General features: G+C 43.3%; 1 protein-coding gene across 1 annotated transcript in view; it reads right to left on the reverse strand.

Annotated features, from left to right (window-relative positions):
- The window catches only part of plcl2 (phospholipase C like 2), a 45,107-nt gene that overhangs the window by 9,833 nt on the left and 15,869 nt on the right, over positions 1-19,405 (reverse strand). The window contains exons 3-5 of the mRNA XM_085803564.1: positions 11,856-14,339; positions 10,346-10,549; positions 4,992-5,067 (exon numbers count right to left, since the gene is read on the reverse strand). Of these exons, the coding sequence (XP_085659690.1) occupies positions 4,992-5,067; positions 10,346-10,549; positions 11,856-14,339 (2,764 nt within the window). The remainder of the gene's footprint in view (positions 1-4,991; positions 5,068-10,345; positions 10,550-11,855; positions 14,340-19,405) is intronic.

Here is a 19,405-nt window from a genome sequence, read left to right on the forward strand (position 1 = left end):
ATCACACACACTATCTACTTAACTTCATTCATTAAAGTGATATTCCAACATTTTGGCAAATTTGCCCATTGCCATAATCCCTTTAGTTTTTGTTTTTTGTTACCTTTAATTGTCGGTTTAAGCTATTTTTTAGATCTGCGGAGCAGATAAGTGAGCTGCCCAGAGCTACACTACGGAGGCTAATGGGATTTCTTTCCCTCATCAAATTCATCAAAATACACAATCCAACAACTCCAAAACGCTCTGGTGGACAAGTTGTGAGCAGACAGAGTTGTTTTTGAAGTAAATTCATGCAAAACCGCTGATGCCTGTTCCCATCGGGAGCAGTTTTTCGGCAAGCAGTCTCTGCATTCGCCTCGAAAACAACTCTGTCTGGTAACGTTCTGTTATTATCTCATAGCGTGGTGAATGTGCAGGTTTTGGAGTTGTTGGATTGTGTATTTGATGAGTTTGATGAGGGAAACCAAGAAATTCCATTAGCCTCCGTAGCGTAGCTCTGAGCAGCTCACTTCTCTGCTCCGCCGATCTAAAAATAGCTTGCACCGACAATTGACCCTTCGCGTAAGCCCCGCCCCCTTGGTTACTGTTGCTACGGCGGGCAAGCTTTCACTCCCAGCCATGCTCCTGGCAGTATTTGGTATCGATTTCAAAGGAAATATCAGCAAATTTCTGGATAAACTGTTCTGAGATAATAGAGAGAAGAAGTCACAAAGATCATTCATAGTTTTCAGTGACGTGACTCGCGCAGGAGGATAAAACATCTGTTCAACGACACGACTGGACAATGTACAGAGCAGCAGTAAGGACCGGTAATTTTACCGTCTATCAACCCACGAAGACTTACGTCATCTCACTGGTCATGAAACGTTGTCAAACTGCAAGTTTTTGGGCGATTGTGAACCACATACAGCTTTCGCTGCTGTTTTTTTTTCTCCCACCGCTGTATCAGTCAGTGAAAGCAGTCCCTGCCTGGAGGATCCCTCGCCTAAAAGCCCAGGTAAAAGCCGTAAAAGTACAGCTGTCATTTCGGAGGTGAACATATGGTTATCCCCATATTTACACTTGCTCAAGTCGAAAAAAAAGTCAGCTCGTATCTGAACATCTCTATATTGCTGCTGCCGCCGCCGCCGTAGTAGCAGCAGCAACAACAACATCCTTCTCTACAAACAAATGTTTTTCGTCCTAGTCTTAAAATGTGTCCACAAAAGCAAACGTAATGACTCACTGCGGAAAGCTTGCCAGGCCTATAGTTACGGTTGCTAACGTAGGATTGGACAATAGCCGTTTGTGGGAGGAGTTGGCGAAGGGTCAATTAAAGGTAACGAACCTACTTTGCCAAAATCTTGGAATATCCCTTTAACTATATGCATGATACGGTTTTTGGTAAAGGGCATACCTGGTTTTCAGCCTAGACGGGCCGGGTCAGGCCAGGAGCAGAGCTCATGAACTTTGCTCATACTTACTGTAAATAAGTGCAACAAAACCAAGTGAAAATCCCACAACACCTGAGGAACCACGAGCATGTAGAACGAGGTATGTTAATCTCTGTATGTCATCTAACCGTTTAACTTGGTCTCACACAAATCTAAAATGTGTCACACTCTATTAAACCAATGCTGTGTATGTGTGGTTCTCACACCACAGCAGGGTCAGATAGGTTCAGCAGACTGGATGCAGAGTTCAGGGAAATAAGCCTTTTTAACTGATGATCAGCAGACGCCTTCTCTCCAAAACAAACGGACTTGATTTAAACTGTAAAAACACAATAATGTTCAAATATGAATGAATGAATGAATCAATCAAATGAATATTGGCATATATGTTACCATAAATTGAATTCTGGGTATTTAAAGGGATAGTTCACTCAAAATTACCTACTCACCCTCATGTCGACTAAGGGCTGGGAGAAGTTTCAGAGTTATCCGTGCCTTCTCTGAGTTACAGCGGGGCTCCATGCAGCACTGCAACTGACGGTTGCAAATGGATACCACTAGACTTATTTAATTTTTTTCGGAACAATTTCGCATTTCGGGGCTTCAATACAAGACGGACATTACATACGAGTAGCATGGAGGTATTTGGATGTTTTTTGGTATGTCTTTTTGTTACGAAGACAGTTGGTATCCATTTGCAACCGTTATATGGACATGCACTGCTACACCGAGACCCCCTGTAACTCAGAGAAGCCACGAATAACTCTGAAACTTCTCCCAGCCCTTAGTCCACATGAGGGTGAGTAGATAATGAGTGCAATTTGAATTTTGGGTGAACTATTCTTTTAAGCTGTTGGTTGGGCAAAACAAAACATAGTGACGTTGCCTTTAGCTTGAGGATATTGTCAATGAAACATCAGAAAAAAGTAAAATGCCAAACACAAGGAAATAATGAGCAGATTAATCTGATGAAAATCACTCAGTAAAAATGAATAATGAAGTGTAGCACTGCCCTGCTCCACATGCTGAAGGAACAAAGTCAAAGAACAGATCTTGTCAGACTGTTTGTACTCAGGGAATCCACATTAAAAGGTAATTTAACATTTGTAACACAAACATCAGCTCTTTGGATTTTGAGCGACGTCACTGTAGCTCAACTCAAGTTTTTTTTTAGCTGAAATATCTAATATGTAATGTACGGATGTTGTTAGTCTGCAACAGGTTCAGCCACGTCGCTGCCCCGAATGCTAATTGGAACCTAAGTGAGTGTCAGGTGAGGGAGGTGACACACTTGAGCTGCAAACACCTGACTGTACTCTTTGTGAGGATTTTTTTTTTTTTGGTCTGAGCTGATGTGATGGATTATTCACAGCTTTAATAGCTGTTGCTGCCGGAGCACTGCGCCTGCTGTAGAGAGGGACTTGGGTTTGTACTGACCCAGTTTCTACACAACAGACAAGTGCATGAAACCACATCTCCTGCACACATTCAAATACAAACATGTACACGAGTGCAACCACGGGCACACACGCACACACACCACTGGGATAAAAATATGTCAGTTCAGGACGGAAAATAAATCAATGTTCAAGTTCATCAGTTTGCCATCTGTTATGTCCTACTTTGCAATTGTTGGCTGTTGAAGTTTTTCCAGCTGATTTTAGATAATCATATATAATAGAGCTTTGAAACCGAAAGCTTCACAAAGCTTTTGTGGAAACTTTTACCAAAAAAAAAAAAAAAAAAGGTTCGGTCTGCTTGAACGTTTTCGCTGCTGTGTTGACTATTGTTCCATATAAAGGAATGAATCACTCTGACAAAGTATTTATCAGTAAGTCGCTGTACGGCACAAAAGGCTGGTTACATCAGATCCTGTTGTGTTTCTAAATGTATAACCCATTCAATCATGAGAGTCATCTGACCCAGAACAGAACTCCACTGATAATGAAGCGTTATTTATTTTCTTATGATGACTAAGCTAATGATGTCATTTCCTTTAGGCTGAAATACTTTCAACCAGCTCAGAGCAATTTATTCCCCATGGAAATGAGCAACAGGTACAATTCAGGGCAGGACAGCTGTCAACTATGCACACTTGCATATGTACTATGTAAATAAAACATTGATATGTTCAGTCAGCCCATTTTCTAACTGCACACACTTACTGAATAATGGGTAATAGTAAATAATTTCATATTGTAGGTTTGTAAAGCTCTTGCAGAGCAGCCGGTGGCCTTGAAGATAGAATAAGAAATATGGCTCTACAGACGCACAACTCACTCATACAGTAGTATTTTAAATTGCATAATTTCAAACACCTTTATCCCGCTGGCTGGTTATTGTTGAGGGCTGGAAGGTGGTCAACCAAAGAAAGAAAAAAAAGGAAGCCAGCACCTGTGATTAAAAGACACAGGCTCTGCTCCTCTCTGATGTGCCAAGACAATAGACGATGAATATTTTATAACTCATCCATCTGGACACCAATAAAGCTGAGCCGTGGTAATGATGGTCCATCTCTGCTCCCTTCCTCTCTCACTTAGCGCCTCCAGCAGCCTCACCCGCCAATAAATTAGCTTTCTATGCTACTTGGATGGAATTCATCGCCACAAAGTGCATTATGAGGCAAATAATGTCAAAATTGAGTTTCTTCTAATTAACTGTAACGCAATTCCTAAAGCAAGCGCTGTTGCCAGTTAGAACTGACCTCTAAAAATTAGGAGCACTGGTGTGTATGTGTTCTTAAATCCCTTTGTTGATGAGCTGCCACTCAAACTGCGCTCCCCTGGACGAGGCTGAACAGATTAACTTCACCCCTGGCCTCTCTCGAGTCGACGTGGTACAACAGGCCAGAGAGTTGGGGCTAGGTAAACACATTAAATACACATGTAAGGTGTAACTGGTATGGCAGAGAGGAACTATCTGCCATCTGTTAGCTCTGATGTTGCCTTTCACCAGTTCGCTCGAATCAGAATAAAGCATTGAGGCTGTTTCTGAACACCTCCCTCTGAACCATAGCTTTTCAGAGCCGGATCACATGAATCAAATGGTAATTCCATTGTGCAAATAAGCCAAGTGTAATCAGTCTGACTGGATTTCATATTGATGAATCTGTGTTTAGTGGCTTCAGAGGGATGGTGAACGTTCAGGGGCTGGGTGACAGTGTCCAGAGGACTCATAGGCTTTGATGGTTTTTCACCTGTTAAAGAGATACTTCACCCAAAATCAATAATTCACCAATTTTCTTTCTTCCATGCCAAGGAAGGGTTTGGAGAACTTTCAGAGTTATCAAAACTATGAAACATCCAAATATCTACTACTACAATAAGGCTAAAAACAGAATGTTTTCCGTGTTGCAGCTTCAGGACACTTGGGTCAGTATGGACGAGCAGTATCTGCCATATGAAAATCCGTTGCCAGCCGGACCCCCCCTGGAACCAAAAGCGTTTTGATGACTCCGAAAGTTCTCCAAACCCTTCCTTGGCATGACGGTGAGTAGATGATTGATGAATTATCGATTTTGGTAGAAGTATCCCTTTAAGCCTTCTGGTCATCTCTTACCTGCTTTCTGGGTTTGTAGAATCCTCTCATACACCCCCTCAGAGCTCTCCAGGAGAGTCCTGCTGGTCTGGATCACCTGGAAAGAGACAAACACATTGTTCACTTTTACTTTCTACATCAGCGAAAAACTGCCACTGCTCAATAAAGCAGCGTGCAGCGTCTCTCCGTCTGGTGGCCGGGTGTCTCTGTCCAGGGAGCAACAAGGCTGTTATTACAGGCACGGCAGTGGGCGAGGTCACTTAATTGCATTTTTGAAAAGCCAAAATTAGAGGGAAAGGAGACACGAGCCATTGGGGGTGTTTATTAAAAGTTACTTGGTGACTTATCTTCAGGTCAAAAATATAGATGGTGATCTTGAGGTTTGGCCTCGAAGGCACCTCTTCATGAGAAAAGGGCAGATAACCCAGGTCATTTGGTTACGGTGGGAGTAACACGTAAACATGTGAGTCATTTCGAAGCGTGTTATCTGTGAAATTGCAGCTGTGAAAGATGCTAAGTTTAGCTCCTCTGGTGTTATGCTCAGATTTAATTGAGTGCACAAACTCTGCTGACCTGCAAACTCCTAAAGCTCTCATGGTGGCCGTTAGGCAGACTAAGGCTTTGGGTCTCCATTTGCATATTAAATGCAGAGACCGCATCCTCCCCTCACCGAAAAAAAAAAAAAAAAAAAAGGCAGCTTGCAGAGGGACGACAGCAGAGTGGTGTTTCAGGAGGTTAATGATGCATATGTAGCCCTTCACAGACAGAGGTAAATAAGCACCGAGTGCCTCACAGACCATCTGGTTCCTCCTCTATGATTATCTTAGTTATAGCTTAATTGTCTCATCTAAAGGAGATAATATATACACACAAAAGTTGCTCTGCTTTTTGATTTCAATTAACGCCTGTTGGGCGCCGCAGCCTTTGTGCATGCATCGCGGTTGTAATTGACTTGTACATTTGCTTGTACTCTCCTTAAGTGCCTTAAGTGCACCACAAGGTCGTGTCACACAGCCAGGCCGACCTGCACCGCTGCCAAGATGGAAAGGAAAGAAAGGGAAACACCATTGCAATCAAACTCAGAGTAAGAAGGCAACCCTGTAAAAAAAAAAAAAAAAAGAGAGAGAGAGAGCGGTGACCAACATGGTGCCCCTGACATCGATCTCTGGAGGATGCCAGCTCTGTGGCTGGCCACCGAGAAAAGAGCAAGAGCGAGCAGGGAGCAGAGTGCAGGCAGGTGTAAAGGGCAGCATGCAGGGGAAGAAGGATGGAAACATCTTTTAGAAACAAGAGGGGAACATTTCAATTAGTAACATCCTTGTAGAACTCCAGAAAATGTAGCTTTAATGAAGAATTACTCTGGCGATACTCTGTTTTTCTTACTGCCCACAAATCCCATGAAAAGACTGTTTGCTCATAATGTGGGATTTGTTTTGAGGTGATTTTATAATATTAAGGAATTAGTTTCTATGCTTATGCTGACCTTGAACTAATGTGGTGTATGAAAAGTACTTGATTATATTTCATTGAGATGTGCCATTGACCTCAATTATCACTATGATCCAACTACGGTTGTTTCTTCAGAGTTAAACCCGTATAAACCGCCCGGCTGGTGGAAACTCACTAATACACCAAATGTGTTTTAATCCGGTTTGAGTAGCATTTGGAATAAGCTGCTACGCACGAATTTTAAAGCCTTTTTATAAAAATGGAACTTTTTTTTTTTGGTGAAGATTAATGTCATCAGTAAGAACTAGTAGGTGTGGGACGGAGCGCCAGAGACAAGTTCAGGAGGTCAGAGTCAGACTTACACAAAAAAGGACTTTGGTCATTTCATTAAGTTTATGGAAAATAAGACATTTATAAAATGAAACCAGACTCATCCTGTAAGAGCACTGAGCTAGGAAAAGAGTTAATCAGCAACTCAAGCTTTAAGAGTCACGATCGTCTCTCATAAATTAGTTGTGGGTCTGCTGCTCTGTATTCCACCACAGTCCACTGAACAGTCGTGAAATCTGACAGAATTTGGTTTAGCACTGAGAAATGTTTTGATTTATCTCCGTTTGCGTTTCGGTGTCACAGTTTAGCTTCTAACTCGTTTTTATGAGAAACAGTCAGGAAATGAAGAAGTGGAGGGATTTCCTAAAGACAATATAAACATCCTGCCTTTTCTGAAGCTGATGATTACATGGAGTCCATCCCCTGACTTTTGTGCACTTTCTAGGGGGGACAGAGCCGGTCTCACAAACCCCTGTAGTGAATCACCATGTTGTGCTACATGCAGTCATGACTAAGTGATTGTGGCTGTTTGTGTCACTCTGCAGCTGCAGTGGCGGCACTAAGAGCCGTTGCACATGCTGTGATTACTTCTTTGATGGGTGAAGAAATTACCGTCTTGGTGGCAGATGCAGCATCTGAAATGTATTTAAAGGCTCAATCTTAGGTAAGTGGGTGGACTGAGCCCCATTTGCACACTAACCGCTGCCTCCTTTAAGTGGTATGTTTAGTTCTATTATTATTATTATTACAAGCAATTGACAAAGACACAAATGCTCATTTCTTTTTAAGGTGATTTTAGAAGAATGCTGAAAATATCCAGAAGAATAATAGTACATTGAAAAGATATATAGCACATTTATACTACCACAAACATAATGGGTTATTGCCAAGTAAAGAAAGAAGTAAATGGATGGCATCTTACAGTAAGTTCACTTGTATTGGCATTTATATTATTGTATTATCTCCATCTATTAACTGTGCCCTTAGTTCATATGTTGTGAGCAAAAGCAGAAATCAGACCATATTATCTAAGACCATCAGCTGGCACCGTGCTGAGATTCTCCACCTTTTTTTTTTCCAGCACATAAATGGGCAGGGATTGAGACCCAGATTCTATTTTTGCCAATTAGGAAGCGCAAAGCCTGTTAAGTCCCAGTGGTGGGTTTTTGACACAGTGCCTGAATTTCTGATTGTACTGTTCCATACATTATTTACAACTCTTTAAGTTCGCCTCTTCTCGTTTCATTTCTGCCTCTGTACTTGTCAGCTCCCCTTCATCTCTGCACCTTCCTGCTCCCCGTCTCCTCTGGCACTCTTCTGATCAACGCCTGCAGCTTCACACCGCTAAAGCCCCCGCTCTTAATTTATTCGGGCTCGGGTCCCCAAACACCCGTCGTTTTCTCCCTCCTTCCCCTCTAACGCAATTTTCCTGGCGCTCTTTCCATCAGGGCCAATTACCCAGCCTTCCACTCCCGAGCCTGCATAGAGCACTGAGGTCACCTTAATCTGTCGGCGTCTGAATCTTTTCAGCCCCTTTTCATCCCCCTTCTCAGATATTCATCTTTGAGTCTCAAGGGAAGAAGCACACCTTTAAAAAATAACACGGTTGGGTGCAGAGAACACTTCATTGTGGCTTTGTTTCCCTCTTCATACCATTTGCCCATACACTGTTTGCATAACAAGTTCAATTACATGTGAAATTTACATCAACTGCTGGCATGTGCCACTCAAATTATCACAGCATATTAAAAATATATCAAACAACATATTAAATATGATGCTAACAACACCATATGTGCCTTCACTAATATTTACCTTCGACTATGTTCACCCGCTGTGCATACTGTAAATGTGCAACACTTGAATATCTTGTGTTTATATAATATTCTGGGAACATGATGCTACAAAGAATAAGATGGAAATATCTGATACTGAAGAAGGAATTATTCAGTAGATCACTTGTAGCTGTGTATCTGCTGCTGGATATCGCCCTTCTGCATGAAATAAAGGTGGACAGTCGATATACTTGTGATGTGCTGCGAATCAGTGCAAGAGAGCAGGATCTGTTAAGGATAAAGAACTGTCTGGGAATAGCCTCAATGGCATGTTGTATAACTTGTGAGCATTGATTTTATTACTTAACACAGCTCTGGCCCCAGTACATCTGCGTGTGTCCCCATTAATACCAGTGAAGCTAAGGTATTGATTCAAATGGGAGTCAAAGCTAGTTTGCTAGATTAGGTCTTCTGTGTCACTCCTGATGGGTGGAGGTACAGATGGAAAGAGAGATAGATACCGTAGGTAGATGGGGATGACTTTCTGCTCTTTTTTGATTATTCGTCTCTCCTCCTGGTGTTGTTTTCGCTTTTCTTTTAAAGGGATAGTTCAACATTTTGGCAAATTGGCCCATTGCCATAATCCCTATAGTCATAGCACTAGGTTCGTTACCTTTAAAGCAGATATCAGTGGAATGTTTTTGTTAATATAAGTCCTAAATAGTCCTATTTTCCGTCAGCAATCACTTACATGAAGTATTTCAGCCTAAACACGAGTCTCTCCGTCACTCTGCTCTGCTGTAACCCGAGGAGAAAATTTTCCTTGTGGGATACAAGTGTTATCCAATGAGGAGAGAGAACGGCATGAAGGGCTGTGTGTGCAGCCAAGGGATGCGCGTGAATGTGGTGACGTAGCACGAGGACCAATTGATGCCTGACAAGGGCGGGGGCTGCTAACTCATGGTGCGTTCAAGGAAACTCGTACTTTGTGTTTTTCCTTCCTGTGAAGTCATACCAGTTCGATCTGGTACGAGTTCACGGGTCGGAAGTTACGAGTGGCCGTTATAGGGAACTTTCACAGACAACAGGACGGTAAAAACACGAGCTACGGGTTACCTGGAACGCTACCAAGTCGTAGTTGTGACTTGAAGCTGTAACTTACGGTTTCAAAAGCCTGCCTTGAACACAGCATTAGCCGAAACGGCCGTGCCGATGATATCTGCTTTAATTGTCGGTGCAAGCTATTTTTAGAACGGCGGAGCAGAGCCATGAGCTGCTCAGAGGTACGCTACGGAGGCTAATGGGATTTCTTGGTTTCCCTCATCAAACTCATCAAATACACAATCCAACAACTCCAAAACGCTCTGGTGGACAAGTTGTAACCTGCACATTCACCACGCTATGAGATAATAACGGAACGTTACGAGACAGAGTTGTTTTCGAGGCGAGTTTATGCAAAACCGCTGATGCACATTCCCGTCGGGGGCAGTTTTTCGACAAGCAGTCTGAATTTACCTCGAAAACAACTCTTATTCATAACATTCCGTTATTATCTCATAGCGTGGTGAATGTGCAGGTCACAATTTGTCCACGAGAGTGTTTTGGAGTTGTTGGATTGATGAGTTTGATGAGGGAAACCAAGAAATCCCATGGGCCTCCGTAGCATAGCTCTGGGCAGCTCGCAGCTCTGCTCCACCATTCTAAAAATAAATTGCACCGACAATTAAAGGCAATGTTAAGGTAAAGGTAATGTTGAACTATCCCTTTAAGGGTTAATACTGCGCAAACAAACTGGAATAACACTTCCCGACCATGACTCACCATGTCATACGTGGTGACGACTTTCTTGAGGACCTCTGGTAGCAGGCCTTGGGGCTCCAAGGTGGGGTACTGGTCAGAGAGGTTGAACATCAGGATGGGGTTGCTGTCTGGTCCGGTCAGTCGTGGCGAGAGAGCCAATATGCACTGCTTCAAGTTAGCTACTGCCGAAAGGCCGCACAGCTCTTTAAAGGACACGATGGCATTCTGCAGAGAGAGTAGAGAATTACGTGACAGCTGGGTCTCAGTACAGTAAGGCTGGTTTACATCAATGTGCCAAGCACAATAAGCATCTAATGGTATAACCCATGCATAAAAGCCAAAAGAGAGAGGAACTTAATATTCCACATTGCTTGAGACTGGCATTGATCTACATAAAACATAGAACCACAAACAGTAACATGCTGTCAGAGGGAGTGGCTGGAGGCTTGCTTATTACCTGTGAGAACTTTCATTTTGGTGTTTGTTAGCATCACACAATCCCTCTGGACTGACAGCAGTATCACATGGAAATGGGACAAGCACACACACACGCACGCACGCACGCGCGCACGCACACACACACACACACACACACACACACACACACACACACACACACACACACACACACACACACACACACACACAAATCCTAACCTTCCTGTGAAAGGCCAAATTTAAACCCTACATAAACAACCGGAGGGACAAACTGTGACAGGACAGGCAAGATGTGCAACAGTCTCAAGGCCAGTGGCTTGTTATCACACAATGACTGCAATGTAAACAGGGCTACCAAAATAAATCCTAATACAATGCCTGAAGAGGAACAACACCAGACCAACCACAGAGTGTTATGACACTCCAGTACAGAATTTCTCATAATTTCTTTTCGTGCGTCTCAAATTAGTACAGAGGAGCAGAATTACATGATTAAAATGGACACAGAAAATGTCCGTGATGACACTGGATTTATTACCTTTTATTGGTAGCCATTAAAAATAGTGGGTGTCAGGTTGCCTGGTTAAAGGCCATGTTAATCATCTGTTGTCACATGAAAGAATAGATCATGCCTCCCACAGGATTATTTCGTTCCACTGTTTTACAAAGGACTAAAAATAATTAAAAGAATATCTACTACACAAATCTTTCATTCAATCATGACTCTCATCATCTCATCAATGTTCCCCTCTGCATCTGTTTCGACTATTGTACAACACATAAGGATCAAATCAGCTTCAGTTCAGCCTTGTGGTTTTGTGTTTCTCTTTCCGGAGCGTGAGGCTTTTTTAGATGCTCAGTACTCTTTGAGTGAGTCTGGTTTTGATCATGCATATGCTTGATTTGGAGGGTTGACGGTGGGGATCTATTTTCTTTTTTGGTGTACTTGTTCAGAGTAAATTATTCCGCTAGAAGATGGAAGAAGCCATCACGCAGTTACCATGTACACCAGTGATGATAACGTTGGCTCGTGGCTAGGACACAACCAAATAAAAAAAAAAACCTTCCTTGAGGTTTAACTTAAATTTCTCACCTGCATGTTTTCTCTGAGGTCCGTTGCCTCCCTCAGTGGCATCAAGGCCATTTTGAAGACATCATCCAGAGCCTTGATCAATAGCACTCTCATGCTGGCGTACTCTCTACTCCTCTTGCCCTTGCGTACAGACAGTCCCCTTTTGTGTGGTTTGCCACCTCCTCTTCGATTGGTAATGGCCACGTGAACGAACAGCCATGTGTGCGGCAGAACCTCCCCGGTCAGAGACTGTAGCGGTATGTGGCGGAAACCTGGCTGGAGACACTCGAAGGGGATCGTATACTGGCCGATGAATTCGTCCCCGATGTAGTCGTCATCTAGCACCACGAAGCGCACCATGGCGAGCTCAGGGAGATTTATCTGAAACTCAAAGCTCTCATCGAACAGAGGGTTGTCCCCGTTCTGGTTGACGGTTTTAGTCCTTTGTTCGGCGCAGTCAGCAGGAATGCCGTGTATTTCCACGTACACGTAGGGGTCTACTACGTCTCCTTTAGCACCTGAGCCTTTGGGTTTGGGGAAGTTCTGCCCGCTGATGATCTTGATGTGCAGGAGCTGTGGAGAGACGCCAGGCACTGAGTCTTTAGTGTTGGCGCTAAAATAGGAAACCTGCTCCCTCATGATGGCCGGACGCAGCACGTAGCCACAGCTCCCGTTCTGCCGGAACCAGCCAATGTTTAGATCCATCATCAGGCCTGGAGTCTGGTAGTTCATTGCCACAATCTGGCAACCGCACTTCCAGAAGTCTTGTGGATTCATGTTGCTGGAGTCAATCCGCATGGGGCTGGGGTAAACTCGTGCCAGGAATTTCTTGTTATAGTTAACAAAGTCGCCTGGGAAGTCGCTGGCACAGCGGCTGGCAAAGACCTCGTTGAAGGAGCAGAGCTCCCAGTGCTTCTGGTTCTGGAAGGATGTCGGGAAGTCTCTGAACTCCACAGATTTACACAAGGTCACCAGATCAGAGAGGTCCTTTGACAACTGGAATTTTTTAGGTGCGATTGTCTGTTGTTCTGCAGACTCGATGCTCATTCTTTGAGACATCTCTGCCCCCTCGTCCTCATCTGTCACCTCGCCCTCTGAAGCGGTGCAGTTCGTGCTCAGTTTCTTACCCTTCAGCAGGATCCTTCCCTTCAGCTCCAAGGGAGAAGGGAGGTAGCAGTCCTCGGGTTTAGGAGAATCTAGGTAGATCTTGTCTCCAAGAATCTTCTTCAGATGCTGAAACATGACCCTCTGCTGCTTTAAGGAGCAGTGGTTTTCTAAACACAGTATCAGTGGAAAGTCAGATGCAACAAAGGCATACTTGTTGACGACATCGATGACACTGCGGAAAACTATCTGTGACGTCATCGTGTGGCCAGTGTAAATCACAGGTTCGTTATCGGGCCCGTCCCACACGTCCAGCTCTACGCTGCGACAGCCCATCTTAAGGGCACGGATATACCCCGTCACATCCGAGGGACCTCTGAACTGATCCTCTATCAGGTACGTATTGTGGGATGCATTGATGTAATAGTGGGACAAGGGCTGGTTCATGTCTTGGCATACTGTTTTTTGTTCGGGGTCAAATATGTGGCACTCTGACGACATAAGATAGTTGGTGAAGCCATCAAGAGAGAGCCAGCCCTTGAGCTGACCCTCTTTAGATGGTTCATATTTCTGAATGACCTCTAAGCTGGTGTCTTCACTTAATTGTGCCATACCCTGCTCTGCCTCCAGAAATATCATTAAGTCCTTGCTATCCAGAAATTCCTTGTTGCTGGAAAACTGAACAAAGAGGAAATAAATTTCTGGCCTGGTGCAGAGGTCATGGAAGACCTCGATGAACTCGTCTTTTGTCACATCAGAACCTGCTTTGTCCTTAGCTTTGTGAAGCTCCTTGAACTTCAGTTCTATTTTCACATTTTTAAGTCCCGGGCTCAGCTTCTTGACTAGCTGCACGGCAGCACATATCGTTATTTGTTTGCTGTTGTTACCGTCTGCCTCGTCAAATAGTTCACCCAGCCACGATGAGCGCATATTATTCTGACTGCTCTCTATCATATTTAACGTATGTTTCCCATAGGAAATCAGGTACCTTAGCCCTGTTACCCATATGTTGGCTACATCAGCAGTGTTTGCCACCAAGTCCAGGGACTCATAGTTCTCCCCGAAGATAACCGAGAAAGCACAGTCCTCCGATATCTGATCATAGGTTCCATTAGTTCTAAAAGTGTCTGTGTTTTTCCCTGTTCGGACCTCTTTGATGGATTTTACGTCAATTTTGGCCTTTTCCGATTCTTTCTTTGAGGGCTCCCATCTCAATGACTGCATGTCAGCGTCGAGGAGGAAGTAGCGGTGGTAAATGCGTGAATTAGACCGCACTTTCTTCAGTTCAGTGCCATCCACCATTGCACTGATGCAGTCGCTCGCACTGCTGATTTTCTTCTCGGTGGGCATGCTGCTGAACGACACAGTCTTCTTTCTTTCTTTACGCTGTCTCGAGCCATCCTGCACAGAAACAGAAGAACATTTCCCATGAATAAAACATATTTTCATTGACACTGACAGAAAGACAGAAAAACAACAACTTTTATGTTTTTACTTAAAGCAGAAGTAAGTGGTCCGGTCGTTTTCGCTAATGCTGCGTTCCAGGCAGGCTTTTGAAATCGTAAATTACAGCTTCAAGTCACGACTTACGACTTTGTAGCTTTCCAGGCAACCCACTCGTGTTTTTCCGACCTGTTTTACCGGTGAAAGTCACTATAACGGCCACTCGTAACTTCCGACCGGTGAACTCGTACCAGATCGAACTGGTACCACTTCACGGTCGGAAAAATACGAGTTTCCTTGAACGCACCATAACAGTCCTCGTCGCTACGTCACCACATTCACGGCGTCCCTTAGCTGCACACACAGCCCTGCATGCTGTTCTCTCTCCTCATTGGATAAAAACTGTAGGATACGATAAATTATTTCTCCTCGGCTCAGAGCAGAGCAGAGGGACTGAGAGACCCGTGTTTCAGTCCAAACACTCTATGTAAGTGATTGCTGTCGGAAGATATGACTATTTAAGACTTATATTAACACAAATATATCACTTACTTCTGCTTTAAAGTGTCATGAGTGAATATTTATTTAAAGTCCCTGCAGTTTGAAGAGAGTGTTTTGCTCAACATTGTTTGTTTTGACTGAACAACACAATCAAGTCAGTAAAGAATATTTACAGTTATTTTCAGGCTGTCTGCTCGAGATGTGGAGGGAAAATATATATAACCTGAGTCAACAACACTACAGTTACATAGAATACTTTAGCCACCCAATGTGTGTTAAATCTGACTTTCATAGTGTTGAAGTAGCAGTTATTTAAAGGGACAACGAGGAGTTTTGGAAAAGCAAAGCGTTTTCACACTACATTTATGAGCCTCCGCGCGCACCGTGAAATTCTTTGACAGGCGCAAGACAGACTCATGTTTTCATTCATCAAGAATTAAAGTCAGAGGTTCAAAGAGGTTCAGATACCGTCGTAGTTCCGACCATAAACGGCAATTCGGCGGCATTATTCTCATGACTCGCCACGAAACCGAAAGTAAAGTAACGCTGGTCAGCTCGCCCAGCATTTCCACCACCACTAATAATAACAAAATAACGATAAGAGAGAAAACGATATAGGCTAAGTACAATTGAGCATTAGTTAAGCTTTAAGTACTGAATTCATCATTTACACATGATTACTCATTGGTATGTAGTTTATAAACTGTTAAAAATGTTTTACTCATCATTGATATGCACTAACTGTATTTATAAACTACATACTAATGAGTATTAATGTGTTATAAATGAAGAATTCAGTATTTATTAATGCTTAACAAATGCTTAATAGTGTGTACTTATTATAAAGTGTTACCATGTTATATGTTTTGGTAAATGCCCACCAGGACTAAACAAGACATGCTACTTGCTCCGATATGCCATCTGCATGTTTAGTCCTTCCGGGTCCCCCTTTGTTCTCTCTGAGTATTTGTTGAGCTGAATCACAGCAGAAACTTTGTTGGGTGACCTAAGGTACCTGTCACTGTATATTATGGAAATAGAACAAGGAATCTCCCTCAGGAAGTATCGCCCACACAAATCCAGTCAACTACAGCCGCCACATTTCTGACATTTCCAATGAACCCTGCTCTTTCCACTGCAGCAGGTTCCTTCAGCACAAGGACACCATTTTATGTTTTGGATCATTTAGACTTATTTCATAAATTTACCACCAGACAAACCCATACCATTGTTTATCATGATGCGGCAGCTTAATAGTACCACTCTACACAATAGGAAATGCATCACTTTGTCAACAATAGGATGTTGCAGTGTTAGGAATTCCTGACGCTGCACTCCAGTAGAAACCCTTGATCTTTATTTTCCTTTGGGGATAAATGAATGCTCAAAACCTCCATCACCTCTTATGTAATCAAACCCAGACATGCATACCTCACATTCTGAATAAGAAAAACATCAGTGTGTCAAGGCAGCATGGACAAAGCCACACGATGATTGATGATGCATTGGTTAAATGAATCATTTCCATTTGTCTGTAAATGGATAAATGAGCTTTCAAACACCCTCGCTGACATTTATATCTTATGGCTTTTTAAATAACCTTCTCAAGAGACAAATGTATTTTTGTAAATGCTGTAAGCAGCTGATGGACCACATCAACTGAGATGACTGTGTACTTGTTTCATCATAAGCCCCTGTCTGCTCACTGTCTCCAGCGTGGTCTCCCACACTACTTTGGCTGAGCGGTGGCTAGTGGAGGTACACAGGGGATTGGCTGTGCTGTGCTATGTCTGGCACTTAGGTGTTTGCAACTGGACAAGAGGCAGCAAAAGCAATGGTTACTGACCACTGTGTAGCCTGCTGCGGACAGCGGCGTGTCAGTCAGATCATTTATTTTCACAATTAAGTAGATGACATACAATGATAAAACTAATGAGGCCAGGGAGACTAAAACAAACTCCTAACATGAATATGAAAAAGATCTCAAAACAATCATGCGCAATAATAAACATCTCCTCAGACAGATCCAGGAAAGCTGCTTCTGTCTGGAAGTCTGACCTTTTAAACACATCCTGGCAGTACTATGAAACGATATTTAAAATCAATTTATCATAAACATCCAGTCTGTGCGCTGGAGTGTAACAAAACCCAGACTGTGACACGTTTACTGTAATGGGAGGAATCTCACACCTCTCTGTGAACGCTGGGTGGACCATGTCACATAAACTGTAAACATACTAATCACATTCCTTTACACTGTCTGCTGCTTAAGGGAAGTTCGTTATATAAAAAGGGGGGAGCTTAAAATCTACAGTAAATGCATGACTGCAGATTATCCTCATGATCCGGGCAAGAATGCAGACTGGTCTATATGTTACCCCTGTGTTACAGTCACATCTTACTGTTGGTATGTGTCTGCTTCCTGCTCTATTGCAACAGCTATGCCAGCCATTCACCCCAGGATTTCCCTCCGCTTCCTCTACCAAAACTAAAAAACAATACTACACACACACACACTTCTCCGTTTTAGCATATGTCAGTATTTCCCGAGGGGGTGGGGTGGGGGGTGGGGGGTACTTCTTATGTAACAGTCGCTTTTGTGCCTCTGGTGGAAGGACGTGGCCAAGGGCAGTTTCTTTTACTCCTTTTTTATTACTTCTTAAAATGATTGCCCCTTTTTTTTGTGCCCTTGGATTGTCTATTCAAAGTTGTATCGGATAGTTTTTTTCTGTTTCATAGCATTATGATGACAACATTAAATCCTCTAAAGATTGAAGGGGGGAAATAAAATAGAACTCATTAGTTAAACGAGTTTTTGACCTTCACTGATCGTTCAGGATTGACAGTTCACCTGCATGATTTGATTCAACTCCACAGGGCAGCATGTTTGTTACTGTAAGCCAGAGGAAGTACATTTCATAACAGCACCGGTGAGAACATCCTGTGTCACCGGTATTGATCAACAACCTTTTTGAGCTGGGAGTAAACAAACAAAAACACGCCATGCTATGCTATTACTCATCACTTCTTTGAAATCTGTGGAACCCTATTTGTTTTTGGGGGTTTTCACGCACCGGGGGGGAATCAAGGTCAGTCTGTGTTTCATTGTTAATAGATTTTTTCAGTGCTCATTATCCATTACTGAATTCATTTTTCTTTTTAGAAACACAGTGGTACATTTTAAAGGCAAGTCAGAGGAATATGAAAAGGGATATTACTGTAGATGTTTTGACAGTGTTTCATAATAGAGATAATGACAGGGCAAAATCCCGCTGGGCTCACCCTGATGAGGGAAATAACTTTTATGCCTTTACGTACCGTTTCAATAAGTTTGGTGTGTTTTAGAGGGTGTGTGAGTGAAGAACACACACGATGAGTCAGAGGGCGAAGCAAACACAGGAGGAGATGATGAGAAAGCAAGATGGAGAGTGAGACTAAGTGACAGAGTACATCCAACTGTTCGAAGATCCCATAGGAATCTGAATCCCCTAATGGGCTGAATCCTGCTTTTTTTTTTACTATTATTATTAATTCTGGCTCAGTGAGCAGTCATGAACCGCCTGTACAACTGAGGGCATCACAGGGGACCCATTACTCTCTGCTCCACTTTTCTACCTACATCCCTGACAAGAAGCAATGTGGATCACCTGAATCACATCAGTGCACAAAGGAACTTTCACCAGGATCGCTCTTAGTTCCCAATAATAAATAATCAAGTCACTGCGAGGAATTTCCTGTGGACACAAACAAAATACTGTGACCAGACTGGCACAAATGTGGCTCTTTTATTAGCCTGAAATACATCACTGAGGTTTCCTAGAGACTAGAGGAGTGCGATATAAATGTCCATTCATCATTTACCAAATAGCCTTTGCTCAACTAAACATTCAGTCCTCAGATTAGATGAAGAGCCAGATGCTACCTACCCACTACCTCAGACTTCCTGACTCATTCGTGTAGAACAATTTTTAAACTCATTTCAAGAATCTGATTAGAAACCACGGTGGCACAGTGTGGTGGTGGTTAGCACTCTCAGCAAGGAGGTTCTGGGCGCCATTCCTGAGCCTGAAGCCTGCATGGGTGGAGTCTGCATGCCCCCCCCCCCCAGGCCTGCATGGGTTCTCTCCAGTCCAAAGACATGAACACTGGCAACTCTAAGCTGCCAGGGTGTGTGTGTGTGTGTGTGCTTTGCCCCTTGACACACTGGCGACCTGTCTGGGGTGTACCTCATCCTCACCATATGTCAGCTGGGACCGGCTCCAGCCCCCCGGCTCTGCACAGACAAGCAGTATAGTCAATATGGATGGGCGTTTCAAGCAAAAGCACTGTTCGATAATCACCGGGAACTAATCGACTATTCTTTGACCCCTCCACACACACACACACTCTTTCTCTCTCGTCATTTGAAATGAGAAGCAGCACCAGAGAAGCGGCGACTATAATGGCAGCAGACTATAATGAGAATCAGTAGCGGAGATTATTGTAACAGTACCGCTTCTCATCACAGCGGCACCATTCAATTA

This window comes from Trachurus japonicus, chromosome 16 (genome assembly GCF_045865225.1).
Source record: "Trachurus japonicus isolate A0001 chromosome 16, Traja_1.0".
NCBI classification, from domain to species: domain Eukaryota; kingdom Metazoa; phylum Chordata; class Actinopteri; order Carangiformes; family Carangidae; genus Trachurus; species Trachurus japonicus.